The sequence below is a fragment of the Carettochelys insculpta genome, chromosome 30 (genome assembly GCF_033958435.1).
Source record: "Carettochelys insculpta isolate YL-2023 chromosome 30, ASM3395843v1, whole genome shotgun sequence".
In the NCBI taxonomy this organism is placed as follows: domain Eukaryota; kingdom Metazoa; phylum Chordata; order Testudines; family Carettochelyidae; genus Carettochelys; species Carettochelys insculpta.
The window spans coordinates 13,370,186-13,395,509 of record NC_134166.1 but is presented as its reverse complement, the minus strand read 5'-3'; the positions used below and the strand labels follow the sequence as shown (position 1 = coordinate 13,395,509).

General features: G+C 51.0%; 1 protein-coding gene and 1 long non-coding RNA gene across 46 annotated transcripts in view; one reads left to right on the top strand and one right to left on the bottom strand.

The window, feature by feature from the left end:
- Nucleotides 1-532, top strand: part of LOC142003716 (uncharacterized) — a 59,227-nt gene extending 58,695 nt beyond the window's left edge. For all 45 annotated transcript variants that reach the window (XM_074980945.1, XM_074980932.1, XM_074980920.1 and 42 more), the window contains one exon: nt 249-532. In XM_074980945.1, coding sequence (XP_074837046.1) covers nt 249-282 — 34 coding nt within the window. In that variant the 3' untranslated portion in view covers nt 283-532. The remainder of the gene's footprint in view (nt 1-248) is intronic.
- Nucleotides 533-9,577: 9,045 nt separating this feature from the next.
- LOC142003972 (uncharacterized) lies at nt 9,578-20,462 on the bottom strand. Its single transcript, XR_012642920.1, has 8 exons — nt 20,439-20,462; nt 19,942-19,998; nt 18,836-18,859; nt 13,831-13,887; nt 13,416-13,439; nt 12,705-12,761; nt 11,467-11,490; nt 9,578-9,792 (listed from the first exon to the last, which is right to left on the bottom strand). It is a non-coding gene; the product is annotated as an uncharacterized LOC142003972 (long non-coding RNA).
- Between the last annotated feature and the right edge of the window lie 4,862 nt (nt 20,463-25,324).

The following is a 25,324-nucleotide window of genomic DNA, read 5'->3' as shown; positions in this document are numbered from 1 at the left end:
TGTTTTAACTACTAGAATAACCCCTCAGCCTTTGACAAATCCAAGGGCTCAGTTCCAGCCCCGCATTTTCCCATCCCTGCTCCCTCTCTTCCTCCTCCAGTGCCATCAATAACAGTTTGCAAAGGGCACTGTTGTGCCATGCACAACACTGCAAGTAGAACACTGCCCAGGGGCAGAAAGACACGAACTTCCTTCCAATTCCCTGTGGCTTTTGGGGATCCCAATGTCTGTTTTCCATCTCTCCCCAGGTCTAAGAATGCGGCATGGAAAACTCCAATGTGATGAAACCGGATTGACTGACTTTGATGACATCACTGGCGATTACACTTCCCCTGCTACGGCCTGACAACTCTCCACCAATCAAATGCTGAATGAAAACAATCAATCAGACTGATAGGGCCTCTGGCCGATTACTGTGACAGCCATTGATTTTTGATTTTTTTATGTAATAGGGTAGATGGACACCAACCTTGGCCCCACAGCTGCCCTGGGGGATGGCAAGAGCTTTGCGAAACTTAAAATAAACACAAATGCCCAAAAAACCTTTTGGTGAGTGTTGTTTTTTCTTTTTCCAGGCTGGCAGAGGATTAGTTCCACTGTCAATGCTGAGTCTGACACTTCCATTAGTCAATTCTCAATTCTTTCTAGGCAGTGATCACCATATGGAGGTGAGACAATCTGTCCTCCAGTACTCCTCCCTTTCCTTTGGTGGGGAAACTAGGAAAGCAGCAACACTGGGAAAAATAAAGAATAGCACAGCCCACACCTTGGAAAGGAGGGAAGAGTATTTGTAAACTGAGCTACAGGACTCCACTCTCAGGGCTGTGAATGTGAGAACATATGGCCAGCTTTCCTTTCAGGGTAGAATGCAGAACACAATCCCCAACTAAACTGAGGTGCTTCCTTACACTCCATGAAATGATCCTTTTCTACAACAGTTACTCTCTTTTGGCCTCAACATCAGACAAGAAACCACTCCCATAAAACAATTCAGAAACTGCACCTCAGTGTTGCTTCTTCAAAGGATATAGACTCCAGCACAAATTTATCAGAAGGCTTCCTTCATTCTAAATTATTTTGGGCTTCAGTCCCTTCCACTGGCTTCTCAGCCTCATCTGCCCCACCTCCTTACAGTCACAGCACAAATATATAACAGCTTGTTTTATTCTAAATTATTAAGGGCTTCAGCCCCTTCCACTGGATTTTGAGTCTCATGCAGCTCATCTCACTATGTCTGGACAGTCACTCTCTCGCCTTCATTTGAGATACAAAATTTCTCTCCCAGACACTAGGACCAGGATTTGCAAAGAATCCTAGAGGAGCTGGATCCCTTGGTTCCTTTGGTCTGCCTGAAAATCCCAACCTAGGGCTAAAGAAAGCTAAAAGTGGTAGCTCTCCCAGAAGCCCACTCCATGTTCTCATGACTCTCCTGAACTGTGACAGCAGAAGTGGCTATTTCTGCACAGACTATCAGGAAGCTGTCACAGCCCTGATTCAGTGCTTCACCAGATTGCTGTGAGGGGACCCAGTCACTGGTTTGCATGTCTTTCAAGCCTCCAAAATTGGAACTGAACCCAGACACAGGCCCTTTTTGGGGTCCTTATGCAAACTCCTGGGACATCCATCTAGCACTACCTCCTTCGAGTTGCAATTGTGACGATGCAGCCCATTTGCAGGAATCAGCGCTGAGCTGACTCCACTGGAGCTTAAACATGCCCTCTTACACAATCCCACCAAAGACCTTGTTCTTACAGTTCAGCTCTCCCAGAAGGCCCAGGATAAGGTGAAATACAACAGATGGATTTTGCACAGGAATCTAACACACTATTTCACTTTACCTAAGCACAAAAAATTCATATATAAACCTACAAATATACTAAACACAATACCCTTCACTCTGGTTCACCCTTTCCTTGGGAGCCCTTTTGGGACCATATGTGTTCAGGCAGGCCGGGTTCCCTCTGCTCATCCAGCTCCTACAGCAGTTACTCTCTGCTTGAACTGGTGGCAATGACATTTTTCCCGGGACAGTCCCTTGTTTAGGCTGCCCACAGGTGTCCCAACTTTTTTAAGAAAATGGGCAAATTGTTGCATATTTTGCAGGGCTCTGTTCCCCAGCTCCCACGGTCTCAGGGTGGCAGCCTTGGCTGTCAGGGAACCCCTCTGCAGGGCAGCTGCCCAGTTCCCTAGCACCCTGTGCCTTGGGGCAGCACCCCCACTGCCCAGAAGATCGTCTGTTGTAAGGCTGCCCTGTTACCTGATGCCCTGTGCCTTGGGGCAGCAGCTCCTGCTGCAGGGGAGCTCCTCCATGGGGAAGCTGCCCTGGTCCCTGGCACCCCATGGTGTCAGCCCCTGCTGCCAGCAAGCTCTGCCATGGGCCAGCTGCCTTGTTGCCTGGTACCCCGTGCCTCAGTGAGGCAACTCCTGCTGCAGGGAAGCTCCTCTGTGGGGTGGCTGCCCTGTTCCCTGTCCCCCCCTGCTGGGAAGCTGGGAAGCCCATATCCTGAGCGCACACACACCCACCAAGAGGTTGCCGAGCCCCCATCCTCTGTACAGACTTACTTACATTGGCTGTACAGACATACTTAGTGTTATTGTGTAAATAATAGGTGCTGACCCATTGTGTACAGTAGTCCAAAAACTAATGTTGTAGCTCAGAAGGTGCCAGAGACCTGCAAGAATGCTGCCACTTCAGCCAGTTTTCATTATTAAACCAGATACTCAGCAAAATCGTTAAAATGAGACCAAAGCGAGAACTGCATCTAAAAAACCTGCCAGACGTGGATGGCGGATAGAGAGTTAATATGCAGCCTGCAGTTGGGTGGCATTGAGAGCAGATGTTCAGGCCAGATGCTGAGCCCAGATGTTTTAAATGGATGCAGAAATCAGCCATTGACACCAGACCTCCACTCCAAATGCTGATGGCAGGGGAAGGAGGCTAAAAGAGCCTCTTTGTTGAAGCCTGAGACAAGACACTACAGTCCCACATAGACCACTGGATACCACAGGCCAGACATGGAGCATGGCGGGTGGAGGCTTGGTCCTGAGTCCAGCCATGGATGCGGGTGGTGCGTTGATCTGGTGACCAAAAGCTTTCCAATGCCATAATGCCTTTCTGTGGGAAAGAGGCTCAAACCTCAACCCCCGACTCAGAGGGTATCGTGCCCCCTCTCCATGAGAGCAGGGCAACAGGGGTGACACCCACGAGTTTGGGGGGTGGGGAGCACCCACCAACCCCCACATTGCTCCTCATGCATTAACAGAAAGAGGAACAGAGGGAAGAAGCTGGTTCCCTACCCCATGTTCTGAGGGGAGCAGTGGGGAGGCAACAGAAAGCTGCTGTTCCAGTGCCCCTCCCTCTGTTCCTTCTCCCGCCAGCCTGGAAGGAGTGAGCTGTTCCACCCCCCCTCCCTCTGTTACTGCTCCCGCCTGCCTGGAAGGAGTGAGCTGTTCCACCCCCCCCCCCCTCCCTCTGTTACTGCTCCCGCCTGCCTGGAAGGAGTGAGCTCTTCCATTGCCCCGCCCCCCGCTGAATGGCCTCTCTGCCAGGGCTCCCTGCAGGGCAGGACGGGGCTGTTCCGTCACCCCTCCGCAGTGACCCCGCTGGGGGAGACCAGGAGACCAGAGACTGCCGAGGCGGGGGCTGTTCCTTTGCGCCCCCCGCGCTGACCGAACTGGCGGGGAAGGCTGTTCCGTGTCCCCTCCCCCCCAGCATCGCGAAGGCGGCCGTTGTTTTCCCGCCTTTTCGAACGGTCGCTCTGCCTGTGCTCCCCCGCCCCTGCCCCCGGGGCGCCCCTGGCTGGGGGAGTCGGGAGCGGGAGCGGGTGGGGAGCGATGAAGGGCTGTGGAGGGCAGGCACCAGGGGAATTATATGGGGGCGTGTTTCAGAGACGGGGGAAGAGGAGTTAAAGTGTGGGGGGGGAACCTTGCAGGGACACACAAAGGGCTGTGAGGCTTAGAAGCCAACGGGAACACAGTGATGAACTACAGGGGGCTGTGAGGGGGCAGGGCCTGAGGGGACTTAGGGGGGAGAGCCTGAGTGGACAGATTGGGGGGCTGTGAAGGGGCAGGGCTTGAGGGGACACATGGGGGGGGCTGTGAGACACATGGGGGCAGGCCCTGAGGGGGGACACTAAGGGGGCTGTGAGAGGACTTAGGGGCAGGGCCTAAGGGGAAACATGGGGGGGCTGGGAGGGGGCAGGGCCTGAGGGGACACATGGGGTTCTGTGAGGAAATTTAGGAAGTACGGCCTGAGGGGACATGCTTTGAGGAAGCTTATGGGGAAGGCTCTAAGAAGACTGATCCAGGAAACAACTGAGGGGGAGTGGAGAGTTAAAAAGGCAGGAGTTGGTCTCTGATCTTTGGCCATTGGATTGGGTAAACTCAGTAATTCAAGAGCTGCAATGCATGTGAATAAGAGATGGTCCTTAATACTAACATCAAACCATGCTTTTTGTAACTCCCTATTTTAAAAACAGCACACACACATACCTCACGACACTGCACATATTAGCTAGCCAATGTTTTGAGATCACATATTGTTTGCTATTTAGATATGAGTTGTTTGTTGTTCAGCTTTGAGACATTTACTGAAATACCAAAATGATCAGGAGAGTGGTGGTGGTTTTTGTTTTTGTTTTTTTTTCAAACTTTGCAATTATAGCATTAGGGCCATAAAGAAGTCCTTAAAGAGTTCCATGTGGCTCTGGAGCCGCAGGTTGCCAAACCCTGGTCTAGCTGAACACAGATGGTCCCCAAAGGACTCCTGTGGGAGCCTGAGTGAGGGGCATTGTTTTCAGGATGTTGCAGGTTTTATATATGATCTGCTTGATCTGTGTATTTCCCATGTTGAAGTAAATGGCAGGAGCACTTTAGAACCCTATGATTGGTCTTTCTACCTTAGTCATAGATTCCAACGCCAGAAAGGACAATTGTACTCATCTAGATTGACCACATTTACAGCCCAGGCCATAAAACTCCTGCAAAATAATTCCCAAAGTAGATCTTTTAGATAAAGATACAATCTTGATTTAAAATTTGCCTGGGAGGGAGAATCCACCATAACCTTTTGAACAATTGTTCTATTGGCTAATTATTTCCACTGTTAAAAATGCATACCTTATTTCTTATCTGAATATGTCTAGATACAAGTTTTAACTGTTGGATCATGTTATAAGTTCTTTTGATAGATGAAAAGTTCATATTAAATATCGGGTCCACTTGTAGCTACTTACAGATTGTCATTAAGTCATCCCTTAATCTTTGATAAAAAACAGTGCACAAGCACTCCCCAAACTACGAACATCTGACTTCCGAACATCTGACTTCCAAACATCCACACATATGCACGAAAGCTCACTGCAGCCTCAGGAGAGCAGGCAAGAAGCACATGGTGGCATGCTGTGTGAGTACTGGCCAAAGAACTGTAGCCAACTTCACCGCACCCTCCCCCTGGTAACCCCCTCTGCAGACTCAGCATGAACTCTGGCAGTCCCCTGTCTCATCTCACAGCCACACCCTCCCACCTCACCCCCAGCCCAGCCTGTGTTCACCAGGAGGCAACAAGCAGTGCGAGTGACAGCCAAGGGGACTTGGGGGGCAGGCGTAGCTGCACAGCTGGCAGATGCAGAGAAGCAGTGCTTTGAAGGAGAAACCACTGCTTGCATGGCTGTACCCTGCTCCTCCACAGTATTCTGGCCCACACTCGTGCTACTTGGCCTTCCTGCTGAGGATGGACAGTGTACAGCTTGCAGCTGGGAGGCAGCTTGGGGGATGGGGACAGGGGCTGCGAGATCTGGTGTGAACCCTCCAGTGTTGCAGTTGGGGCATGAGGCTGGTCGTGGGAGTCAGTGCGGAGTCCACTTATGCTCCAGTAATTCTGTCAGTACATATGGTGCTACAGGACTTCTCATTGTCTTTGCATATGCAGACTAACGTGGCTACCCCTCTGATAACCGTAAGGCATAAGATGTTTTTAAGATATAGGATAGGCTGAAGATGTAGCACCAATGCCAGGGGCTGGGTGGCTGGATTGCATTGCAGCTCTTAACAAGGCATGCTAGATAGAGGAGAAACACCCAAAAAGTTCTGCATAAGGACCTCAAGACAGGGGCATGCCTGGGCTCTGTTCAGACTCAGAAGCAAAGAGGGTCAAACAATGGCTCATGGGCCATGTCGGACCCACTGGCTCCTCTGTCCAGATCCCAAGCTCCCACCCAGGCAGGGTAGCCCCCAGCCCCTCCCATTCCATTCCCTCTGCCCGCAGCCTCAGGTTCCCCATAACATGGGTGGCACACTTGTTTCACTGGCTGTGTGACACAGTTGCAGCTCCACCTGACCTGGTGCTCCATGCGGCATGGCTGCAACTGTGGCTTGGCAGCATGGCTGTAATGCCTCCAGCTCTGAAGCTCCGGGCAGTGCGATTCCAGCTCTGGTCAGGTGACATGGGTGCAGCAGTGATAGCTCTGGTGCTCTGGGAGGTGTGGTCAGGGGGTGGGCATCAGGGTGAGTTCCAGGGAGGGTCAGGGGGGAGGCAGTGTGGAGCTGTGGAGAAGGTGGAGTTCTTCAGGGGGCAGCCAGGGGACATGAAACAGAGCGATTTGATAGAGGGTAGGGGTCCCTAGAGCATGGTCGGGGCAGAGAGCAAAGGGATTGGATATGTGATGTTGAATGGGGTGTGTTGGTTAAGGGGCAGTTTTCCAGGTGTGTCATCAGGGAGTAGAGAGCTAAGGAATTGATTGGAGTAGGGGTGGGCCACGCCTGGCTCTGGCCCCTACCTGTCCCTCCCTACAATTTCTGAATCTTGGTGTTGTCCTTGGGCCAAAACATTTGCCCTATTCTTAAAACTTGGAAGGGAGTTGCTGGGTCTCCATACTGCAGTGTGGTGACTGGGACGCTCAATTGGAGATGTTCCCTAACAGGTTGTGTAGGAATTGCTGTTTTTGCTGTCATAATCCAGGCGAGTGAGGAAAAGAGGAGAGGGGCTCAGGAAGGAGATATCCTTTCTTTCCCCATAGTGTGCGACATTGCTCCTCCTGCAGTGATCCAAACAGCAGCCGTGCTCCTGTTTGCTTTGCAAAACACATTGTTCTACTGCCCTAGGCTGGGATTCTCAGACAAGCAGAAGGAAGTAAGGTGTCTTGCTCCTTTAACTCCTTTAGGCTTCTTTGAAATATTGCCTTAATGCCTTTTTTCTGAAAAGCTTGTGTTACTCCTCTGAAGGATAGATAGCACTAGTCCAGGCCTGGAGAGCAGGGAAGGATGAGGCTGAGAAGCCTTTGAAAAGGACTGAAGCCCAAAATAATTTAGAATAAATTAAGCCTGCGTATTAGTTTGTGCCATAACTTGTGTCCTTTGAATAAGCAGGACAGGTGCAGTTTCTAGGTTGTTTTGATGGGAGTGAAAGCCAATGTGATGTTCAGGACAAAAACTGTAATATCTGTTCAGGAAAGGGTTTGTTTTACAGAGTGCAAGGAGACAGCATAAGACCTCTGGGGATTATATGCTGTAACATCTACCCTGAAAAGAGAATTGCCGTGTGTTCTGCCAGTCACAGCCTTGGTGGCTGTTGCTTTGTAGTTCAGTTTACAGACCCTTTTCTTTCCTGCTGTCTTGGATTTCTGATTTGCTCAGTTATTTATTTTTTCTCAGTGCTTCCCTTCATGTTTCCCAATCGAGGGAGAGGAGAGGATATTGGAGAGCGCAACTTGTTCCCCTGTGTCTCTCCTACCTAAAGTTCATAATTGCCCCTTACGCTTAGTCTTACTACACAGTTAGGTCAACATAAGGCAGTTTACCTGAACCTAATTATGTCAGTGTACACACTACACTTTATTCTGCCAATGAAAGGCCCATACTACACTGACATCCTAACTCCCCAAGAGGCATAGCACCCAAGAGGCATAGCACTTATGTTGGTTAGGTAGGGTGACACAGTGTCTGTGCAGACACTGTATTATTTTCGTTAGCAGTTGGCTGTCTTGAGATGGGCTACCTCTGCTTCCTTCCTCCCAATCAGGCTGCTGCCCAGAGGCTTAAATCATAGAATCCTAGTGACGGATGAGACCTCACAAGGTCATCCAGTCCAGCCCCCTGCCCAAAGCAGGTTCAATCCCAACTAAATCCTCCCAGCCAGGACTTTGTCAACCTGGGACTTAAAAACTTCTAGGGATGAAGAGTCCACCAGCTCTCTGGAGCTGCGTCTACACGTGCACGCTACTTCGAAGTAGCGGCACCAACTTCGAAATAGCGCCCGTCACGTCTACACGCGTCGGGCGCTATTTCGAAGTTAACTTCGACGTTAGGCGGCGAGACGTTGAAGTCGCTAACCTCATGAGGAGATAGGAATAGCGCCCTACTTCGACGTTCAACGTCGAAGTAGGGACCGTGTAGACGATCCGCGTCCCGCAACGTCGAAGTTGCTGGGTCCTCCATGGCGGCCATCAGCTGGGGGGTTGAGAGATGCTCTCTCTCCAGCCCCTGTGGGGCTCTATGGTCACCGTGGGCAGCAGCCCTTAGCCCAGGGCTTCTGGCTGCTTCTGCGACAGCTGGGGATCTATGCTGCAGGCACAGGGTCTGCAACCAGTTGTCAGCTCTGTGTATCTTGTGTTGTTTAGTGCAACTGTGTCTGGGAGGGGCCCTTTAAGGGAGCGGCTGGCTGTTGAGTCCGCCCTGTGACCCTGTCTGCAGCTGTGCCTGGCATCCCTATTTCGATGTGTGCTACTTTGACGTGTAGACGTTCCCTCGCTGCGCCTATTTCGATGTTGGGCTGAGCAACGTCGAAGTTGAACATCGACGTTGCCGGCCCTGGAGGACGTGTAGACGTTATTCATCGAAATAGACTATTTCGATGTCGCAACATCGAAATAAGCTATTTCGATGTTGGCTGCACGTGTAGACGTAGCCTGGGTAACATATTCCAGTGTTTCACCACTCTCCTGGTGAAATGTTTTTTCCTACTATTCAACCTAGACCTCCCGCACTGTCACTTAGACCATTGCTCCTTGTTCTGCCATCTGTCACTACTGAGAACAGCCTCACTCCATCCTCTTTAGAGTCCCTGCTTCAGGAAGTTGAAGGCTGCTATCAAATCGTCCCTCACTCTTGTCTTTCGCAAGCTAAATAAGCCCAAATCCCTCAGCCTCTTCTTGTAGGTCATGTGCTCCAGCCACCTACTCATTTTGTTTGTCCTCCGCTGGACCCTCTCCAATGCATTCCATGCAGCTCCTCTCCAGCTGGGCTCCTGGAGGGGAGCTGCATGGAACTGGGAACCCTGGCTCTCAGTCCCACACACTGCCCCACCTTAGTCTGTGGAAGTGCTCCTAGGGAGCGCACGCATGGCTGACAGAAGGAAGGTAGCGTGCATATTGGCCACTGCACTAATTACTAACATAGGTCAACACAGAGCTGTAGTGTGGACATGCCCTAAGGATGGAGCAAATCCCATGCTGGTCTGGAAGCAGAATTAATTTACTGAGAAAGGTTTAAAAAACAAAGTCACAACTCTTTTGGGGCATCAGCCTTTAGTTTTATTTTTGCACAGCTCTTGCCATCCGTCCCCCAGGGCAAGAGATGGAACGAGGTCTTTGCTCTCTGTTATGTCAGAAGGCTCCTAAATCAGTGAACATCACAGGAATCATTTAGATCCCCAATCAATGCGATTTATGATTCTGATGTAGCATTTGATTGACCGGGAGAGTTGTCAGGTGCCAGCAGAGGAAGAGTAATAACCAGCATCGCTGCTGTGGTCAGCAAATCCAGTTTCATCAGTGTGTCACATTAAATTTGTCTGTTCTGCAAGGCCAGGGAGAGATGACAAACAGCAGTTATGGTCCCAGTAACCCACTGAGAATGAGGCTACATCTACACGAGGCAAAGTAAGTCAACTGCAGATACACAATTCTAGCTACAGGAATTGCATAGCTAGAATTGACAGATCTGCACTCGGATTACTTGGCCGTCCTTACTGAAGAAGGTTGATGGGAGGGTTTCTCCCGTCGACCTCACTTACTTCTCACAAGTAGGTCTGAGAGGTCAATTTCATGCATCCCAATCAGATGTACAAAATCGTACCCTGAAAGATTGCTTCTGAGCGGGTCAATCTTCCAAGCTAGCATAGACATAGCCTAAGACAAGTACTCTCCCCCATACCCTGGAGGGATTCCATCCCTTTCTATCCACACCCAGCTGTGTTCATTTTACATCTGTGCCTTTTGCAAACTCTTTTACTGATAGATTGGATCAATAGAAGAAGCAAATGTGTGCATCCCCCATCCTACTAATTTGCTTCTTCTTCTGGTCCTACTAGTGACAGGTAACTTCCCCCGCCTGTTTTTTGACCTCCTTCCTTCCACCATTTCCCATTATATAAACCCTGGGTTCTTATTGTCTTTTCCAAATCTGAGGAAGTGAGTCTCACCCCTGAGAGCTCATTACCTAATAAATAAATATTTTTTTAGTATTTTAGGTGCTAGAGCGGCAGTGTCCAGTATGCTCCCAGTTTGTCACATGTGGTGAATGAGGAAGCATATTGTGGTGAATGCGGTTCAGTGGGCTGGTGCAGTGGTCTGGGCAGCAGCCCAGCACCATAGCAGCTTGGGGGCTTGTGCAGCAGCTCCTCAGGTGCCATGTGTTGGTGGCTCGAGAGCTCGGGTGCTGCGTGGCTGGCTTGGGGGCCACGCGGTGGCATGGCAGCTCCTCAGGAGTCGCTGGAGCTGCCCAGTCCCAAGCCTCTTAGCTCCGAGAGCTGCACAGCACCTGAGGAGCTCCCCACCATGCAGCCTCCAAGCCATCCACATGGTGCTCAAGCTCCCGAGCCGCCACCGCTGCATGGTGCCCAAGAAGCCACCACGCAAGCCCGCTGAGCTGCCACCTGAGCCACTGCACCCACTTTTGGGGCTGTTTGGCTTGGGGCTGGGCAGCTCCAGTGGGTGGCTCCAGTGAGTCACTGGGGGGCAGCAGGGTAGGGTGCCTGGCTGTGGGGATGAGAGGGGTAAGGGGCCTGGCCAGGGGGCATCACCTGGCTGGTGGGGGGCATGTGGCAACCGGGTGTCTTCCTTTTGGACACCACTGTACTAGAGGACAGCCTGTTAATTTGTGAAGCTACAGACTAACACAGCTACCCCCCTGAGTCTATCAAACATCTTCAGTCCCCAGACGGATACCACTATGCCAGCAGAAATCTGTAGTGTAGACTTGGCCTCACACAATCAAAATTTCCCTGGCCTTCTCTCTCAGTGCTGGGATTAACCCCACAAGGTTTGGGCATTTCCTCACTCCTCAGGATAAGAATCAGAGCTGCTGCACATTTGTTACACCAAACTGATAGATGGGATAAAAGTGCTCAGGATGCCAGTTTATATAGAGGGTTTTGCCAACAAACAGTTGGGATGTTAGTGAGCAGTGGTACAGAGTACTTTTGAGGCACAGTGTCATAGTCCAATAGCAAAGAGAACCACTGATACTCACCATCAATCAGAACTGGTTGTTTTGCTACAAAAGAAAGAAAAGATAGGAATGCATAGTGTTCAGAGGTCGTAACTTCAGACTAGCCACATTAGGTCAGTACAGTCTAGTCTCATGTCCCTCCCCAGATTGGAACAAAGGAATGGGTCCTCTAATCCTATTTTCTAAAAGGTCAGTATTCTATGGGTGACTTCACCAATGCCATAGACATAAGTAACATCTAGCATTTTATCTCCTGTGCTAAGTTAAGATTCCCTCACAGCTAAATAGTTTTCATATTTATAGACCTTTGGTTCTCCTATTTTAGTTGTCAAGGGTCAAACCATGTGTTATTCCCACTCAGATGACAGGAATCAACTTTAACAGCAAAGGAGTCAGCCAAGGTGTTCATGATGGAACACACTCTAACCTGAGTTCCTAAGACTGCTGCCAAGAGATAAGCATTTCCAGTTATTAGGGAAGGATCCCTCATGACAAATTAACTAGGAGGGCCCAAAAGAGCTGTGAGACACTTCATGCCTGTGTAGTGGACTTGTAGAAGGAGAAGTCATCCTCGCATGATGCCATGGAAAATTCTTATGAGGCCGCCCCATTGGAGATAAAAAGTATCCGAAAATGCTGTAAATATTTCCCATGCGTAATGCATGGTGGGTCAATGTCAAAGCCCTTCTTCAACAGATATTTCATGTGTGCCCAAAGGAATTGTGGAGATGCCACCATCCCATCAGACCTGGCAGTTTCACATAAGCCTTGCAAATATGTGTGCATCTGAGAATCTGCTGAGGTGAACCCCAGTAGACGTGCTTTGGGCATGATATGAAAAAAAACATCTTCTGGCATGTCTCATAGAATCGTAGAATCCTGGGGCTGGAAAAGACCTCAAGTAGTCATTAAGTCCAGCCCCTTGCTCAAAGCAGGACCAATCCCATCTAAATCATCCCAGCCAGGGATTTGTCAAGGCAGGATTTAAAAAGCTCTAGGGGATGGAGAGTCCACCACCTCTTTAGGTAACCCAATCTCAATGCTACCCAGAGGAGGTGAAGCTCCTGTAAATCTGTGGATATTTTCATAAACCCTGTGGAGTGGGAGTTTTTTCCGTGCTCCCTTTACATCATGGGAAAATATCACAAATGCTCCTTGCGGGCAAATGATACCAGACATTAAACTAGCTGAAATGGAGCCATTCACCAACCTGATTGTGTGCAGCTACACAGCATGGTGAGGAAATCTTTGGTACTTACGCTATTGTCATCAAAGCTGCCGGCACCCACGTTACCAGTGTGTACACTACCAGATTCCTGCAAGATGGGGAACATTTATGAAGTATATTCTGGTACCAACTGTAGGGCTCCAAAGGGTATTCTATTGACCCAATGGGACAACAGACAGTTTTTGGTGTCTATGGATGTGGTGCATTTATTTCAATTATTGTCTGGAAAATTTACACCTGTGGGAGCCTGGTCCCATTGATTATAATAGAGCTACGGCAAAATTAACATAAACTGCAGATTGGCCCCAACATCATTCTCATCCACTATTGGAAACCAAGAGATAATTCTTGGTAAAGCTGCGATATCCCAATTCTGCACCTTTCTTATGCCAAACTTGACTGGAGGGATAAAAGGTTTTAAATAGATATATGGAGATACACATCTTATAGAGCTAGATGGGACCTTGGAAGGTCATTGAATCCAGTCCCCTGCCCTCTTGGAAGGACTAAGCACCGTCCCCCCTTTTCTTTTAAACACCCCAGGCTCCTAAATGCCCCTCTCAAGGGCTGATCTCACAACTCTGGCTTTAGCAGGCTAATACTGAAACCACTGAGCTATGCCTCCCCCACAGCATGGGTATCTAGAGCTTTGCCAACAAAGGATTGGGCTGCTAGTGAGCAGCAATAAAGAATCAAGGCAAAGTGTGATAGCCCAATAGGAGAGATAACCGCTGATACTCACCACTGACCAGAACTGGTTGTTTTGCTAGAACAGAAAGAGAAGGTAGGAATGCAGTGTTCAAACACCCTTCAGGGTAGCAGAGGTTGTAGTTTCAAGACAGCCACATCAGATCAGACCAACCAGCCAATTTAGTTGAATATCTGTCCTCAGGTTGGAACCAAGGAAAGGGTCCCCGAGTCCTGGCCCGTAAAAAGTCCATTGAGTCCAGAGCTGGCCTCATCAATGCAATAGACATAGGTTGTATCCCATCAACCCCACTCTAGCACTTCAGCTTGTATGCTGTTGCCAAATGGGAACATGTGGTCAATGCTCCTGGTAGCCAAATTATACCACATATCAAATTAGATGAAATGGGCCGTTCACCTGATGTCTATGCAGCTACACACATGATGGAGGGAAAATCGCTGGTACTTACACTGTTGTCATCAAAGCTGCCAGAACCCACGTTGCCAGTTTTCACGCTACCAGAGTCCTGCAAAATGATGAATATTTATTATATTTATGGTTCTAACACCTGTAAGATTCCAGCAGATATTCCATCGACCCAGGGCACACATGGATAATTAATGTCGTCTGGTGATGTGGTGTTTTGGTTCCCGAGGTTCTCTGGAGAGTTTACATAATTGGGAACCTGGCACTGTTGACTGGAATGCAACTATGGAATGTTTACATCAAGTGAGGATCTGGCGCCACCATAGCTGCGTCTACACGTGCACGCTACTTCGAAGTTAACATCAACATTAGGCGGCGAGACATCGAAGTCGCTAACCCCATCAGGAGATGGGAATAGCGCCCTACTTCAACGTTCAACGTCGAAGTAGGGAACATGTAGACGATCCACGTCCCGCAACATCGAAATTGAGGGGTCCTCCATAGCGGCCATCAGCTGAGGGGTTGAGAGACGCTCTCTCCAGCCTCTGAGCTCGATGGTGGCCACGTGGAGCGGCCTCTTAAAGCTCCCCGCCCCCTCCCTTCCTGTGCAGGAAGCTGAGAGAATGTGCAGGCAGCAGCCCAGACACGCGGCCGGCCTCCACATCCCTCAGCTGCCCCAGACACGCCTCCCAGCTGCGATGGCTGCATGCTAGCCCCCTAAGTGCCCCCAAGGGGAGCCAGGGCTCCCAGCCCAGCAGCCAGGCGGGGAAGCAGCAGCGGGGCCCCTCCTGGACGGAGGCCGAGCTTCGGGACCTGCTGGGGCTCTGGAGCGAAGAGGAGGTGCTCCAGGTAATGGGGAGCAAGAGGCGGAACGCGGATGCTTTTGCTCGGCTGGCCGAGGGCCTGGCCACCCGGGGTCACCCTGCCTGCACTCCGGATCATGTCCACAGTAAAGTGAAGGAGCTGCGGCAGGGTTACGCCCGGGCCCGGGATGCGGCCGGACGATCTGGGGCCGCCCCCGTCACTTGCCCCTTTTACAGGGAGCTCAGGGACATCCTGGGCCCCCAGCACACCTTCTCCCCTCCGGCCACTCTTGATACCTCGGCCGAGGAGCCCCAGCAGGCCCCGGAGGGAGAGTCCATCCCGGAGGCAAGCCCCGCACCCTGGGGGCCCCCTCAGGAGCCCACCCCCGGGGCACCGGAGGAGGAGGGGGAGTCCTCCTCCAGCGACACTGGCCTGAGGATCGTCCTGCCATCCAGGAGCTGCACCCGGGCATCCGCCCCCCGGGTGTCCCCCGACCGTGGGAGTGGACCGTCAGGTATGTACCCCCCCGGTGCACACCCCCAGGGTTGAGGGGCGGGGGTAACAGATATAACCAGGGCCCTCCACATGCCCAGATGACCATGGCCCCAAGGACATCAGTGGCATGTCCCTCAGAAGAGTGCATCAGCCCCTGCCCCCCCCCCAGCATGACAGTGCCATGCCCCATCCCCGGGGCTGGGGGGAGCGGAACCTCTAGGGTCCCCCGGGGGGAGGGGGTGGGACACCCAGCAGCAGCAGCAGCATGTGATGGAGTTGGGGGAGTGCAAATGCGAGACTCAGGCTTGATATGAGAAACAAGCTGAATAGCTCCCAGTGGCTAAGGATGACCCTGGGGCTACAACTGGCAGGTTACACCTCTGCCCTGAACAAAGAGGAGGGAGAAGCCGAGCTGGGTTTGAATGGGGCGGGGTGGCAGTTAGAGGCTAAGGGAAGGGAGAGATAGAAGGCAGCCAGCCTGAGGAGGGGGAAAGCTACACCCCAGAGGGGCACCCCTCGGGGTCTTCTCCCCAGGACAGCTTGGAAGGACTGTCTCTGACTGCTGTACTGTCGCTTCTGTGAGAAACTGGGCATCTGTTGCCTAATAAACCTCCTGTTGTACCTGCTTAGTGAGAGTCACTCCTGCCAGCGGACGGGGTGCAGTGCAGGGGGACCCCTGAACCCCATCACAGCAGCATCTCCCGGGGACGGGGATAGGGAACCTGCAGCAGAGGGGTAGGGGGACAAGGGCCATGGCTTGGGGCCCACACTAACGGCTGTCTCCACTCTTCTTCCCCACCTCCTGTGTTCCGCAGCTGCACCATCGGAGGGACCAGAGAGTGCCAGCGAGGTGTCAGTGGTCCCGGACAGCCCTCCGGGGCCATCACTCCAGGCCAGCCCCTCAGCGGAGGACTGACCAGCCCCATGGCGGAGAAGACAGCGGACCCAGCACCACAAGCCGACGGCGACGGACCCCCAGCTGCTGGCCCTCCACCGTCGGCCACTGGAGGTCGCCGAGCAGCGGCTGCGGGTGGAGGAATGCCGCCTCCAGCTGCAGGAGCGGGCGCTGGCCTGACGCCAGGAGGCATGGGGGGCCTACATGCGGACCTTCAACCGTATCGCGGACTACCTGGCCCCCCATGCCACGCCGGCCGCCGCTGCGCCCGCCCTGCCTGCTCCACCTGCTGCTCCACCCGCTGCTCCAGCCGCTGCGCCGTCCGCCGTCGCACCGCCACCCGCTACCGAGGGCCCTTCCGCCGAGGGGGACCTGGGGCCAGCTGACACTCGCCGGCCATATCTCCCGGCCAGGGCTGAGGCCGAGGCGGGGATCCCGGCTGCCCATTCCCAGTGCTGGACTTTAGGGGTGTGGGGCCCAGGACGTGGCCCCCCCCCTCCATTTGTATATATTCCCCCCAGTTTTAAGTTAGTTTGTTGTAAATAGTTTATATATTTGACCCCTGTTACAATGCTGATCCTTACCCCCCCATGTAAATAGTTCTCCCCTTCCTTGTCTTCCCCTTTCATCTTATCCCTATTTATAATATATATATATATATATATATATATATATATATATATATACGTTAGATTTTCCCTGTAAATAGTCTTTTGTTGATAATAATAATAAGAGTTCTAAAGATATCTGAGTTGACGAACAACTGTCCGCTTTTATTTACAAGAAAAGTGGGGCGGGGGGCTCTTGGGTGCTCTGTGGTGTGGGCGTAGGGGCAGGGAGTGTTGTGGAGGATGGGGGGGGGCATTGGGGGGCCTGCCAGCATTCACCCTGCGGCCTCGTCGAACTGGGCCCGCAGGGCCTCCCAGACCCGGGTCCCTTCGGGGTCCACCTGGCGACTGGGGGCAGCGGGTGGCTGCACATCGGCCCTGCCGGCCTCCACAGCCCAGCCCTGAAAGAAGGCCTCCCCCTTGCTCTCCACAAGGTTGTGTAGGGCGCTGCACGCGCCCACAATCTGGGGGATGTTGGTGGGGCCCGCATCAAGGCAGGTGAGGAGACACCTCCAGCGCCCTTTGAGGTGGCCAAATGTGCGCTCCACCACCTGGCGCGTGTGGTTCAGGCGCTGGTTGAAGCGCTCCTGGCTGGCAGAGAGATGGCCTGTGTACGGGTGCATGAGCCAGGGCCGGAGGGGGTATGCCGCATCTGCGATGACGCAGAGGGGCATGGTGGTCTCCCCCACAGGGATCTCCCGCTGGGGGATGTAGGTCCCCGCCTCCAGCCGGCAGCACAGGCCTGAGTTCCGGAATACCCGGGCGTCGTGGGTGCTGCCAGGCCGGCCCACATAAATGTCCAGGAAACGGCCCCAGCTGTCCACCAAGGCCTGGAGGACCACTCAGTGGTAGCCCTTCCTGTTTAAGTAGCGTCCTCCACTGTGTTCCGGGGCACGGATGGGGATGTGAGTCCCATCCAGAGCCTCGAAGCAATTGGGGAAGCCCAGGGTGGCAAAGCCCGCGATGGCGGCATCCGGGTCCCCCAGCCTCACGAGCCTGTGGAGGAGCAGGGCGTTGATGGTGCGGACGACCTGCAGGGGAAGCACATGGGACAGCACCAATGAGGGGTGTGCAGGGAGTGTGTGGCCCTCCCCTGCCAGGGTCCCCCTCCCCCCGCCTCCCCTGCCAGGGCTGCCTCCCTCTCCCCCCATGGGTCCTCTTACCTCCATGAGGACAGCCCCGACGGTGGCCTTGCCGATGCCAAACTGCTGGCCCACGGATCAGTAGCTGTCTGGAGTGGCCAGCTTCCAGACAGCGAAGCCGACCCGTTTCTCGACGCTGAGGGCATGCCGCGTGAAGGTGTCCTGGTGCCTCAGTGCGGGGGTGAATCACTGGCATAGCTCCAGAAATGTCTGCCGGCTCATGCGAAAGTTCTGGAGCCAGCGGTCGTCGTCCCACTCTTCGAGCACCAGCCGCTCCCACCAGTCGATGCTCGTGGGGTAGCTCCACAGCCAGCGGCGGGGGCGGGGGGGGCGCGGGGTGCTGCAGGGTTGGGGGTTGCATCCTCCTCCCCTGCGGGCAGCTCCTCCTCTATGGCAAGGAGGTGCTCAGCTGCCTCCTGAATGGCACAGAGCAGTGCGAGCACTGCTCCTGCAGGGGCGGCTGGGTAGAACTCTGGCTGCTGCTGCTCCTGCTGCTGCTGCTGCTGCTGCTGCTGCTGGGGGTCCATGAATGCGTCACTCGAGGTGTGTGCGTGCCTATGGCTCTGCAGACTGCGTGCTGTGCAGGCTGCATGTGCCTGGGAGGGGCCCTTTAAGGGAGCAGCTAGCTGTTGCCCCGGAAGCGCTAGCCAGCCCTGTGACCCTGTCCGCAGCTGTTCCTGGCACCCTTATTTCGATGTGTGCTACTTTGGCGTATAGACGTTCCCTCGCAGCGCCTACTTCGATGTGGTGCTGCGCAACGTCGACGTTCAACGTCGACGTTGCCAGCCCTGGAGGACGTGTAGATGTTATTCATCGAAAGAGCCTATTTCGATGTCGCTACATCGAAATAAGCTACTTCGACGTAGCGTTCACGTGTAGACGTAGCCCATGTTTGTCATCCACTACTGGAAACCAAGAGATAATCCTTCATAAAGCACCAACATCACAATTCGGCAAATTTGTTAAAACAAACCCCAGAAAAATGGGTACGGGATGACAAGTACGTAGAGGGTTTTCCCAACAAATGCTGTCTGTGAACAGGGACACAGGATACAAGTCAGTCAAGGTGTAATAATCTGAAATAAAGAGAACTGCGATACTCACCACTGACCAAAACTGGTTGTTTTGCTAGGAGAGAAAGAGACGTTAGGAATGAGTACTGTTCCGCACCTCACCCCCGTACCAGAGATTGTACCACCCAGTGACGTCAGAATTCACAGAAGAAATCAGTCCAGGAGGCCAGCCTAATCTCATGTTCCTCCCTGGGCCAGCACAAGGATATGAACCCATCACTCCTATTTCCAACAAGGCCCATTATTCCAGTGCTGCATTCAGCAATGTCACATGTCCCCTTAATGCACTTAAGATCTTATGCTTTGCTGAGGTCCCCTCACAGCTAAGATGTTTTCCTATTCCTAGACATCTCATTCTCCTAATTTAGTCTGCAGGAAACAGGCCGTATGTTTTTCCCACTCAGATGACATGTTGCAGAGTTACTCCGATACCAAAGGAGTCAGCCAGCTTGTCTTTGTTCAGCCACAGTTTACCCAAGTTCTGAGAAAGGGGGCCAAGACCAAAGCACTGCCTCTCAGTCTGAAGGATCCCTTCTGAGAAATGACATTGTCACCCAAAACACCTGTGGGCCGCTTCATTCCCATCGATCCAACGTGTAGGAGAACAAGTCATCCTCAGATGAGGAAATAGGAAATTCTCATCACCCCTAATGGGGATGGGGATGGGGATGTATCCCAAACCGCTCGGAATATTTCCCAGGTGCAATGTATTATGAGTGATTCTCAAACACTGTATTGTGAAATATTACATGGATGCCCAACAAAAGTGTGGAGATGACACCATCCTCTCACACTTGACAAGTTCGCATAAAATGCTGAAATTAGTTTTCACCCAGGGAGCCAGTGAGGCAGTTTCCAGCAGAAGTGTCTTCTGCATGGTATCACAAAGATTCACCTGGCTGGTCTTTCTGCTACCCTGGGACTGAGGGGGAGCAGGTCAACTTGCCACAAGCCTCTGGTGATTTTCACTGGCACTGTGGGTGGGCACGACTTTTTGTGAGGTCTTCACAACATGGGAAAGCTCAGCCTCTGTTTTTCTGAGGCAAGTTTTTCCAGGGGTCACACCAGGTAAAAGAGGGTCCATTCACCCAGTTGTGTGCAGCTACGCAGCCTGCAGAGAAAATCTCAGATACTTACGCTGTTGTCATCAAAGCTGCCGTCACCCACGTTGCCAGTGTCTACGCTACCAGAGCCCTGTAAGAAACGGGATATTTTATTTTGTCTTTTCTTGTAACACCGGTAAGGTTCCAGGAGATATTCCATTAACCCAGTGCAGGCACGCATAATAGCTGTCTTGTAGGGATGTGGTGTTTTGATTCCTGAGGTTCTCTGGACAATTTACGTAATTGGGAGCCTGGCACTGTTGAATGGAATGCCACAATGGAACGTTTCCATCAAGTGAGGATCTGGCCTCAGCATCTTTGTCACCCAATGCTGAAAACCAAGAGATAATCCTTGACAAAGCTCCAATATCACAATTGCGCCCCTTCGGTATAGGAACCCCCAGAAAAATGGGTACTGGATGACAAGTGCTTCGAGAATTTTGCAATCAAATGCTGTCTCTGAGCAGGGATACAGAATACAAGTCAGTCAAGGTGTAATAATCTGTTATCAAAGAGATCTGCGATACTCACCACTGACCAAAACTGGTTGTTTTGCTAGAAGAGAAAGAGACGTTAGGAATGAATACTGTTCCGCACCTCACCCCCGTACCAGAGATTGTACCCCCCAATGGCGTCAGAATTCACAGAAGAAATCAGTCCAGGAGGCCAGCCTAATCTCATATTCCTCCCTGGGCCAGAACAGGGATAGAAACCCGTCAGTCCTATTTCCAAAAAGGCCCATTATTCCAGTGTTAGATTCAGCAATGTCACATGTTCCCTTAATGCTACTTAAGCTCTTATGCTTTCCTCAGGTCCCCTCACAGCTAAGATGTTTTCCTATTCCTAGACATCTCATTCTCCTAATTTAGTCTGCAGGAATCAGGCCGTATGTTTTTCCCACTCAAATGACATGTTGCAGATTTACTCTGATACCAAAGGAGTCAGTCAGGTTGTCTTTGATCGAACATAGTTTACCCAAGTTCCTAGAAACGGGGACAAAAGCAATGCATTGCCTCTCAATCTGGAGGATCCCTTCAGAGAAATGTCATTGTCAGCCACAAACGTCTGTGGGGCATCTCATACCCATCAATCCAACGTGTTGGAGAAGAAGTCTTCCTCGGATGAGGACATAGGAAACTCTTGTTACCTCCTAATGGGGATGGGGATATATCCAAAACACCTTGGAATATTTCCCAGGTGCAATGTATTATGAGTGATTCTCAAAGACTGTGTTGCATAATGTCACATGCATTCCCAACAGAACTGTGGAGATGATACCATCCTACCATACTTGAGAAGCTCATATAAGACGTGCAAATTTGAATTCACCTAGGGACCCAGTGAGGCAGTTTCCAGCAACAGTGCCTTCTGCGTGATATCGCAAAGGTTCACCTGGCCAGCCTCTCTGGTTCTCTGCAACTGAGAGGGAACAGGTCATCCTGCCACAAGCCTCTGGTGATTTTCATCCACATTGTGGGTTGGCAGGACATTCTATGCGGCCTTCAGAAGATGGGAAAGCTCAGCCAATGTTTTTCTGAGGCAAGATTTCCACGGATCGCACCAGCTAAAAGAGGGTCCATTCACCCAGTTGTGTGCAACCCCGCAGCCTGGAGAACAAATCTCAGATACTTACGCTGTTGTCATCAAAGCTGCCGTCACCCACGTTGCCAGTTTTTACGCTACCAGAGCCCTGCAAGATAAGGAATATTTTATTACCTCTATTCTTGTAAAACCTGTAAGTTTCCAGCAGATATTCCATCAACTCAGTGCAGGTATCATAATTAATGTCTTGTGGGGATGTGGTGTTTTGATTCCTGAGGTTCTCTGGACAATTTACGTAATTGGGAGCCTGGCACTGTTGAATGGAATGCCACAATGGAACGTTTACATCAAGTGAGGATCTGGCCTCAGCATCTTTGTCACCCAATGCTGAAAACCAAGAGATAATTCTTGACAAAGCTCCAATATCACAACTGCGAACATTTGTGATAGGAAACCCCAGAAAAATGGGTACTGGATGAGAAGTGCTTTGAGAATTTTGCAATCAAATGCTGTCTCTGAGCAGGGATACAGAATACAAGTGAGTCAAGGTGTAATAATCTGATATCAAAGAGATCTGCAATACTCACCACTGACCAAAACTGGTTGTTTTGCTAGAAGAGAAAGAGACGTTAGGAATGAGTACTGTTCCTCACGTCTGTCCTGTACCAGAGATTGTACTACCCAGTGACGTGAGAAATCACAGAAGAAATCAGTCCAGGAGGCCAGCCTAATCTCATGTTCCTCCCTGGGCCAGCACAGGCATATGAACCCATCAATCCTATTTCCAGCAAGGCCCATTATTCCAGTGCTGCATTCAGCAATGTCACATGTCCCCTTAATGCTACTTAAGCTCTTATGCTTTGCTGAGGTCCCCTCACAGCTAAGATGTTTTCCTATTCCTAGACATCTCATTCTCCTAATTTAGTCTGCAGGAAACAGGCCGTATGATTTTCCCACTCAGATGACATGTTGCAGAGTTAATCCGATACCAAAGGAGTCAGCCAGGTTGTCTTTGTACGGCCACAGTTTACCCAAGTTCTGAGTAAGGGGGCCAAGACCAAAGCACTGCCTCTCAATCTGAAAGATCCCTTCTGAGAAATGACGTTGTCACCCAAAACACCTGTGGGCCGCTTCATTCCCATCGATCCAACGTGTAGGAGAACAAGTCATCCTCAGATGAGGAAATAGGAAATTCTCATCACCCCTAATGGGGATGGGGATGGGGATGTATCCCAAACCGCTCGGAATATTTCCCAGGTGCAATGTATTATGAGTGCTTCTCAAAGACTGTATTGCGAAATATTACATGGATGTCCAACAAAAGTGTGGAGATGACACCATCCTGTCACACTTGACAAGTTCGCATAAAATGCTGAAATTAGTTTTCACCCAGGGAGCCAGTGAGGCAGTTTCCAGCAGAAGTGTCTTCTGCATGTATCACAAAGATTCACCTGGCTGGTCTTTCTGCTACCCTGGGACTGAGGGGGAGCAGGTCAACTTGCCACAGGCCTCTGGTGATTTTCACTGGCACTGTGGGTGGGCACGACTTTTTGTGAGGTCTTCACAACATGGGAAAGCTCAGCCTCTGTTTTTCTGAGGCAAGTTTTTCCAGGGGTCACACCAGCGAAAAGAGGGTCCATTCACCCAGTTGTGTGCAGCTACGCAGCCTGCAGAGAAAATCTCAGATACTTACGCTGTTGTCATCAAAGCTGCCGTCACCCACGTTGCCAGTGTCTACGCTACCAGAGCCCTGTAAGAAACGGGATATTTTATTTTGTCTTTTCTTGTAACACCGGTAAGGTTCCAGGAGATATTCCATTAACCCAGTGCAGGCACGCATAATAGCTGTCTTGTAGGGATGTGGTGTTTTGATTCCTGAGGTTCTCTGGACAATTTACGTAATTGGGAGCCTGGCACTGTTGAATGGAATGCCACAATGGAACGTTTCCATCAAGTGAGGATCTGGCCTCAGCATCTTTGTCACCCAATGCTGAAAACCAAGAGATAATCCTTGACAAAGCTCCAATATCACAATTGCGCCCCTTCGGTATAGGAACCCCCAGAAAAATGGGTACTGGATGACAAGTGCTTCGAGAATTTTGCAATCAAATGCTGTCTCTGAGCAGGGATACAGAATACAAGTCAGTCAAGGTGTAATAATCTGTTATCAAAGAGATCTGCGATACTCACCACTGACCAAAACTGGTTGTTTTGCTAGAAGAGAAAGAGACGTTAGGAATGAATACTGTTCCGCACCTCACCCCCGTACCAGAGATTGTACCCCCCAATGGCGTCAGAATTCACAGAAGAAATCAGTCCAGGAGGCCAGCCTAATCTCATATTCCTCCCTGGGCCAGAACAGGGATAGAAACCCGTCAGTCCTATTTCCAAAAAGGCCCATTATTCCAGTGTTAGATTCAGCAATGTCACATGTTCCCTTAATGCTACTTAAGCTCTTATGCTTTGCTCAGGTCCCCTCACAGCTAAGATGTTTTCCTATTCCTAGACATCTCATTCTCCTAATTTAGTCTGCAGGAATCAGGCCGTATGTTTTTCCCACTCAAATGACATGTTGCAGATTTACTCTGATACCAAAGGAGTCAGTCAGGTTGTCTTTGATCGAACATAGTTTACCCAAGTTCCTAGAAACGGGGACAAAAGCAATGCATTGCCTCTCACTCTGGAGGATCCCTTCAGAGAAATGTCATTGTCAGCCACAAACGTCTGTGGGGCATCTCATACCCATCAATCCAACGTGTTGGAGAAGAAGTCTTCCTCGGATGAGGACATAGGAAACTCTTGTTACCTCCTAATGGGGATGGGGATATATCCAAAACACCTTGGAATATTTCCCAGGTGCAATGTGTTATGAGTGATTCTCAAAGACTGTGTTGCATAATGTCACATGTATTCCCAACAGAACTGTGGAGATGATACCATCCTACCATAGTTGGGAAGCTCATATAAGACGTGCAAATTTGTTTTCACCTAGGGACCCACTGAGGCAGTTTCCAGCAACAGTGCCTTCTGCGTGATATCGCAAAGGTTCACCTAGCCAGCCTCTCTGGTTCTCTGCAACTGAGAGGGAACAGGTCATCCTGCCACAAGCCTCTGGTGATTTTCATCCACACTGTGGGTTGGCAGGACTTTCTATGCGGCCTTCAGAAGATGGGAAAGCTCAGCCAATGTTTTTCTGAGGCAAGATTTCCACGGATCGCACCAGCTAAAAGAGGGTCCATTCACCCAGTTGTGTGCAGCCACGCAGCCTGGAGAAGAAATCTCAGATACTTACGCTGTTGTCATCAAAGCTGCCGTCTCCCACGTTGCCAGTTTTTACGCTACCAGAGCCCTGCAAGATAAGGAATATTTTATTACCTCTATTCTTGTAAAACCTGTACGTTTCCAGCAGATATTCCATCAACTCAGTGCAGGTATCATAATTCATGTCTTGGGGGGATGTGGTGTTTTGATTCCTGAGGTTCTCTGGAGCGTTTACATAATTGGGAATGTGGCACTGTTGACTGGAATGCAACTATGGAATGTTTACATCAAGTGAGGATCTGGCTCCAGCATCTTTGTCACCCAATGCTGGAAACCAAGAGATAATCCTTGACAAAGCTCCAACAGCACAATTCCTCACATTTGTTATAGCAAACCCCAAAAAATGGGTACTGGATGACAAATGCGTTGAGAGTTTTGCCAACAAACACTGTCTGTGAGCAGGGATACAGAATAGCAGTCAGTCAAAGCGTAATAATCTGATATCAAAGAGAACTGCGATACTCACCACTGACCAAAACTGGTTGTTTTGCTAGAAGAGAAAGAGACGTTAGGAATGAGTACTGTTCCGCACGTCGCTCCTGTACCAAAGATTG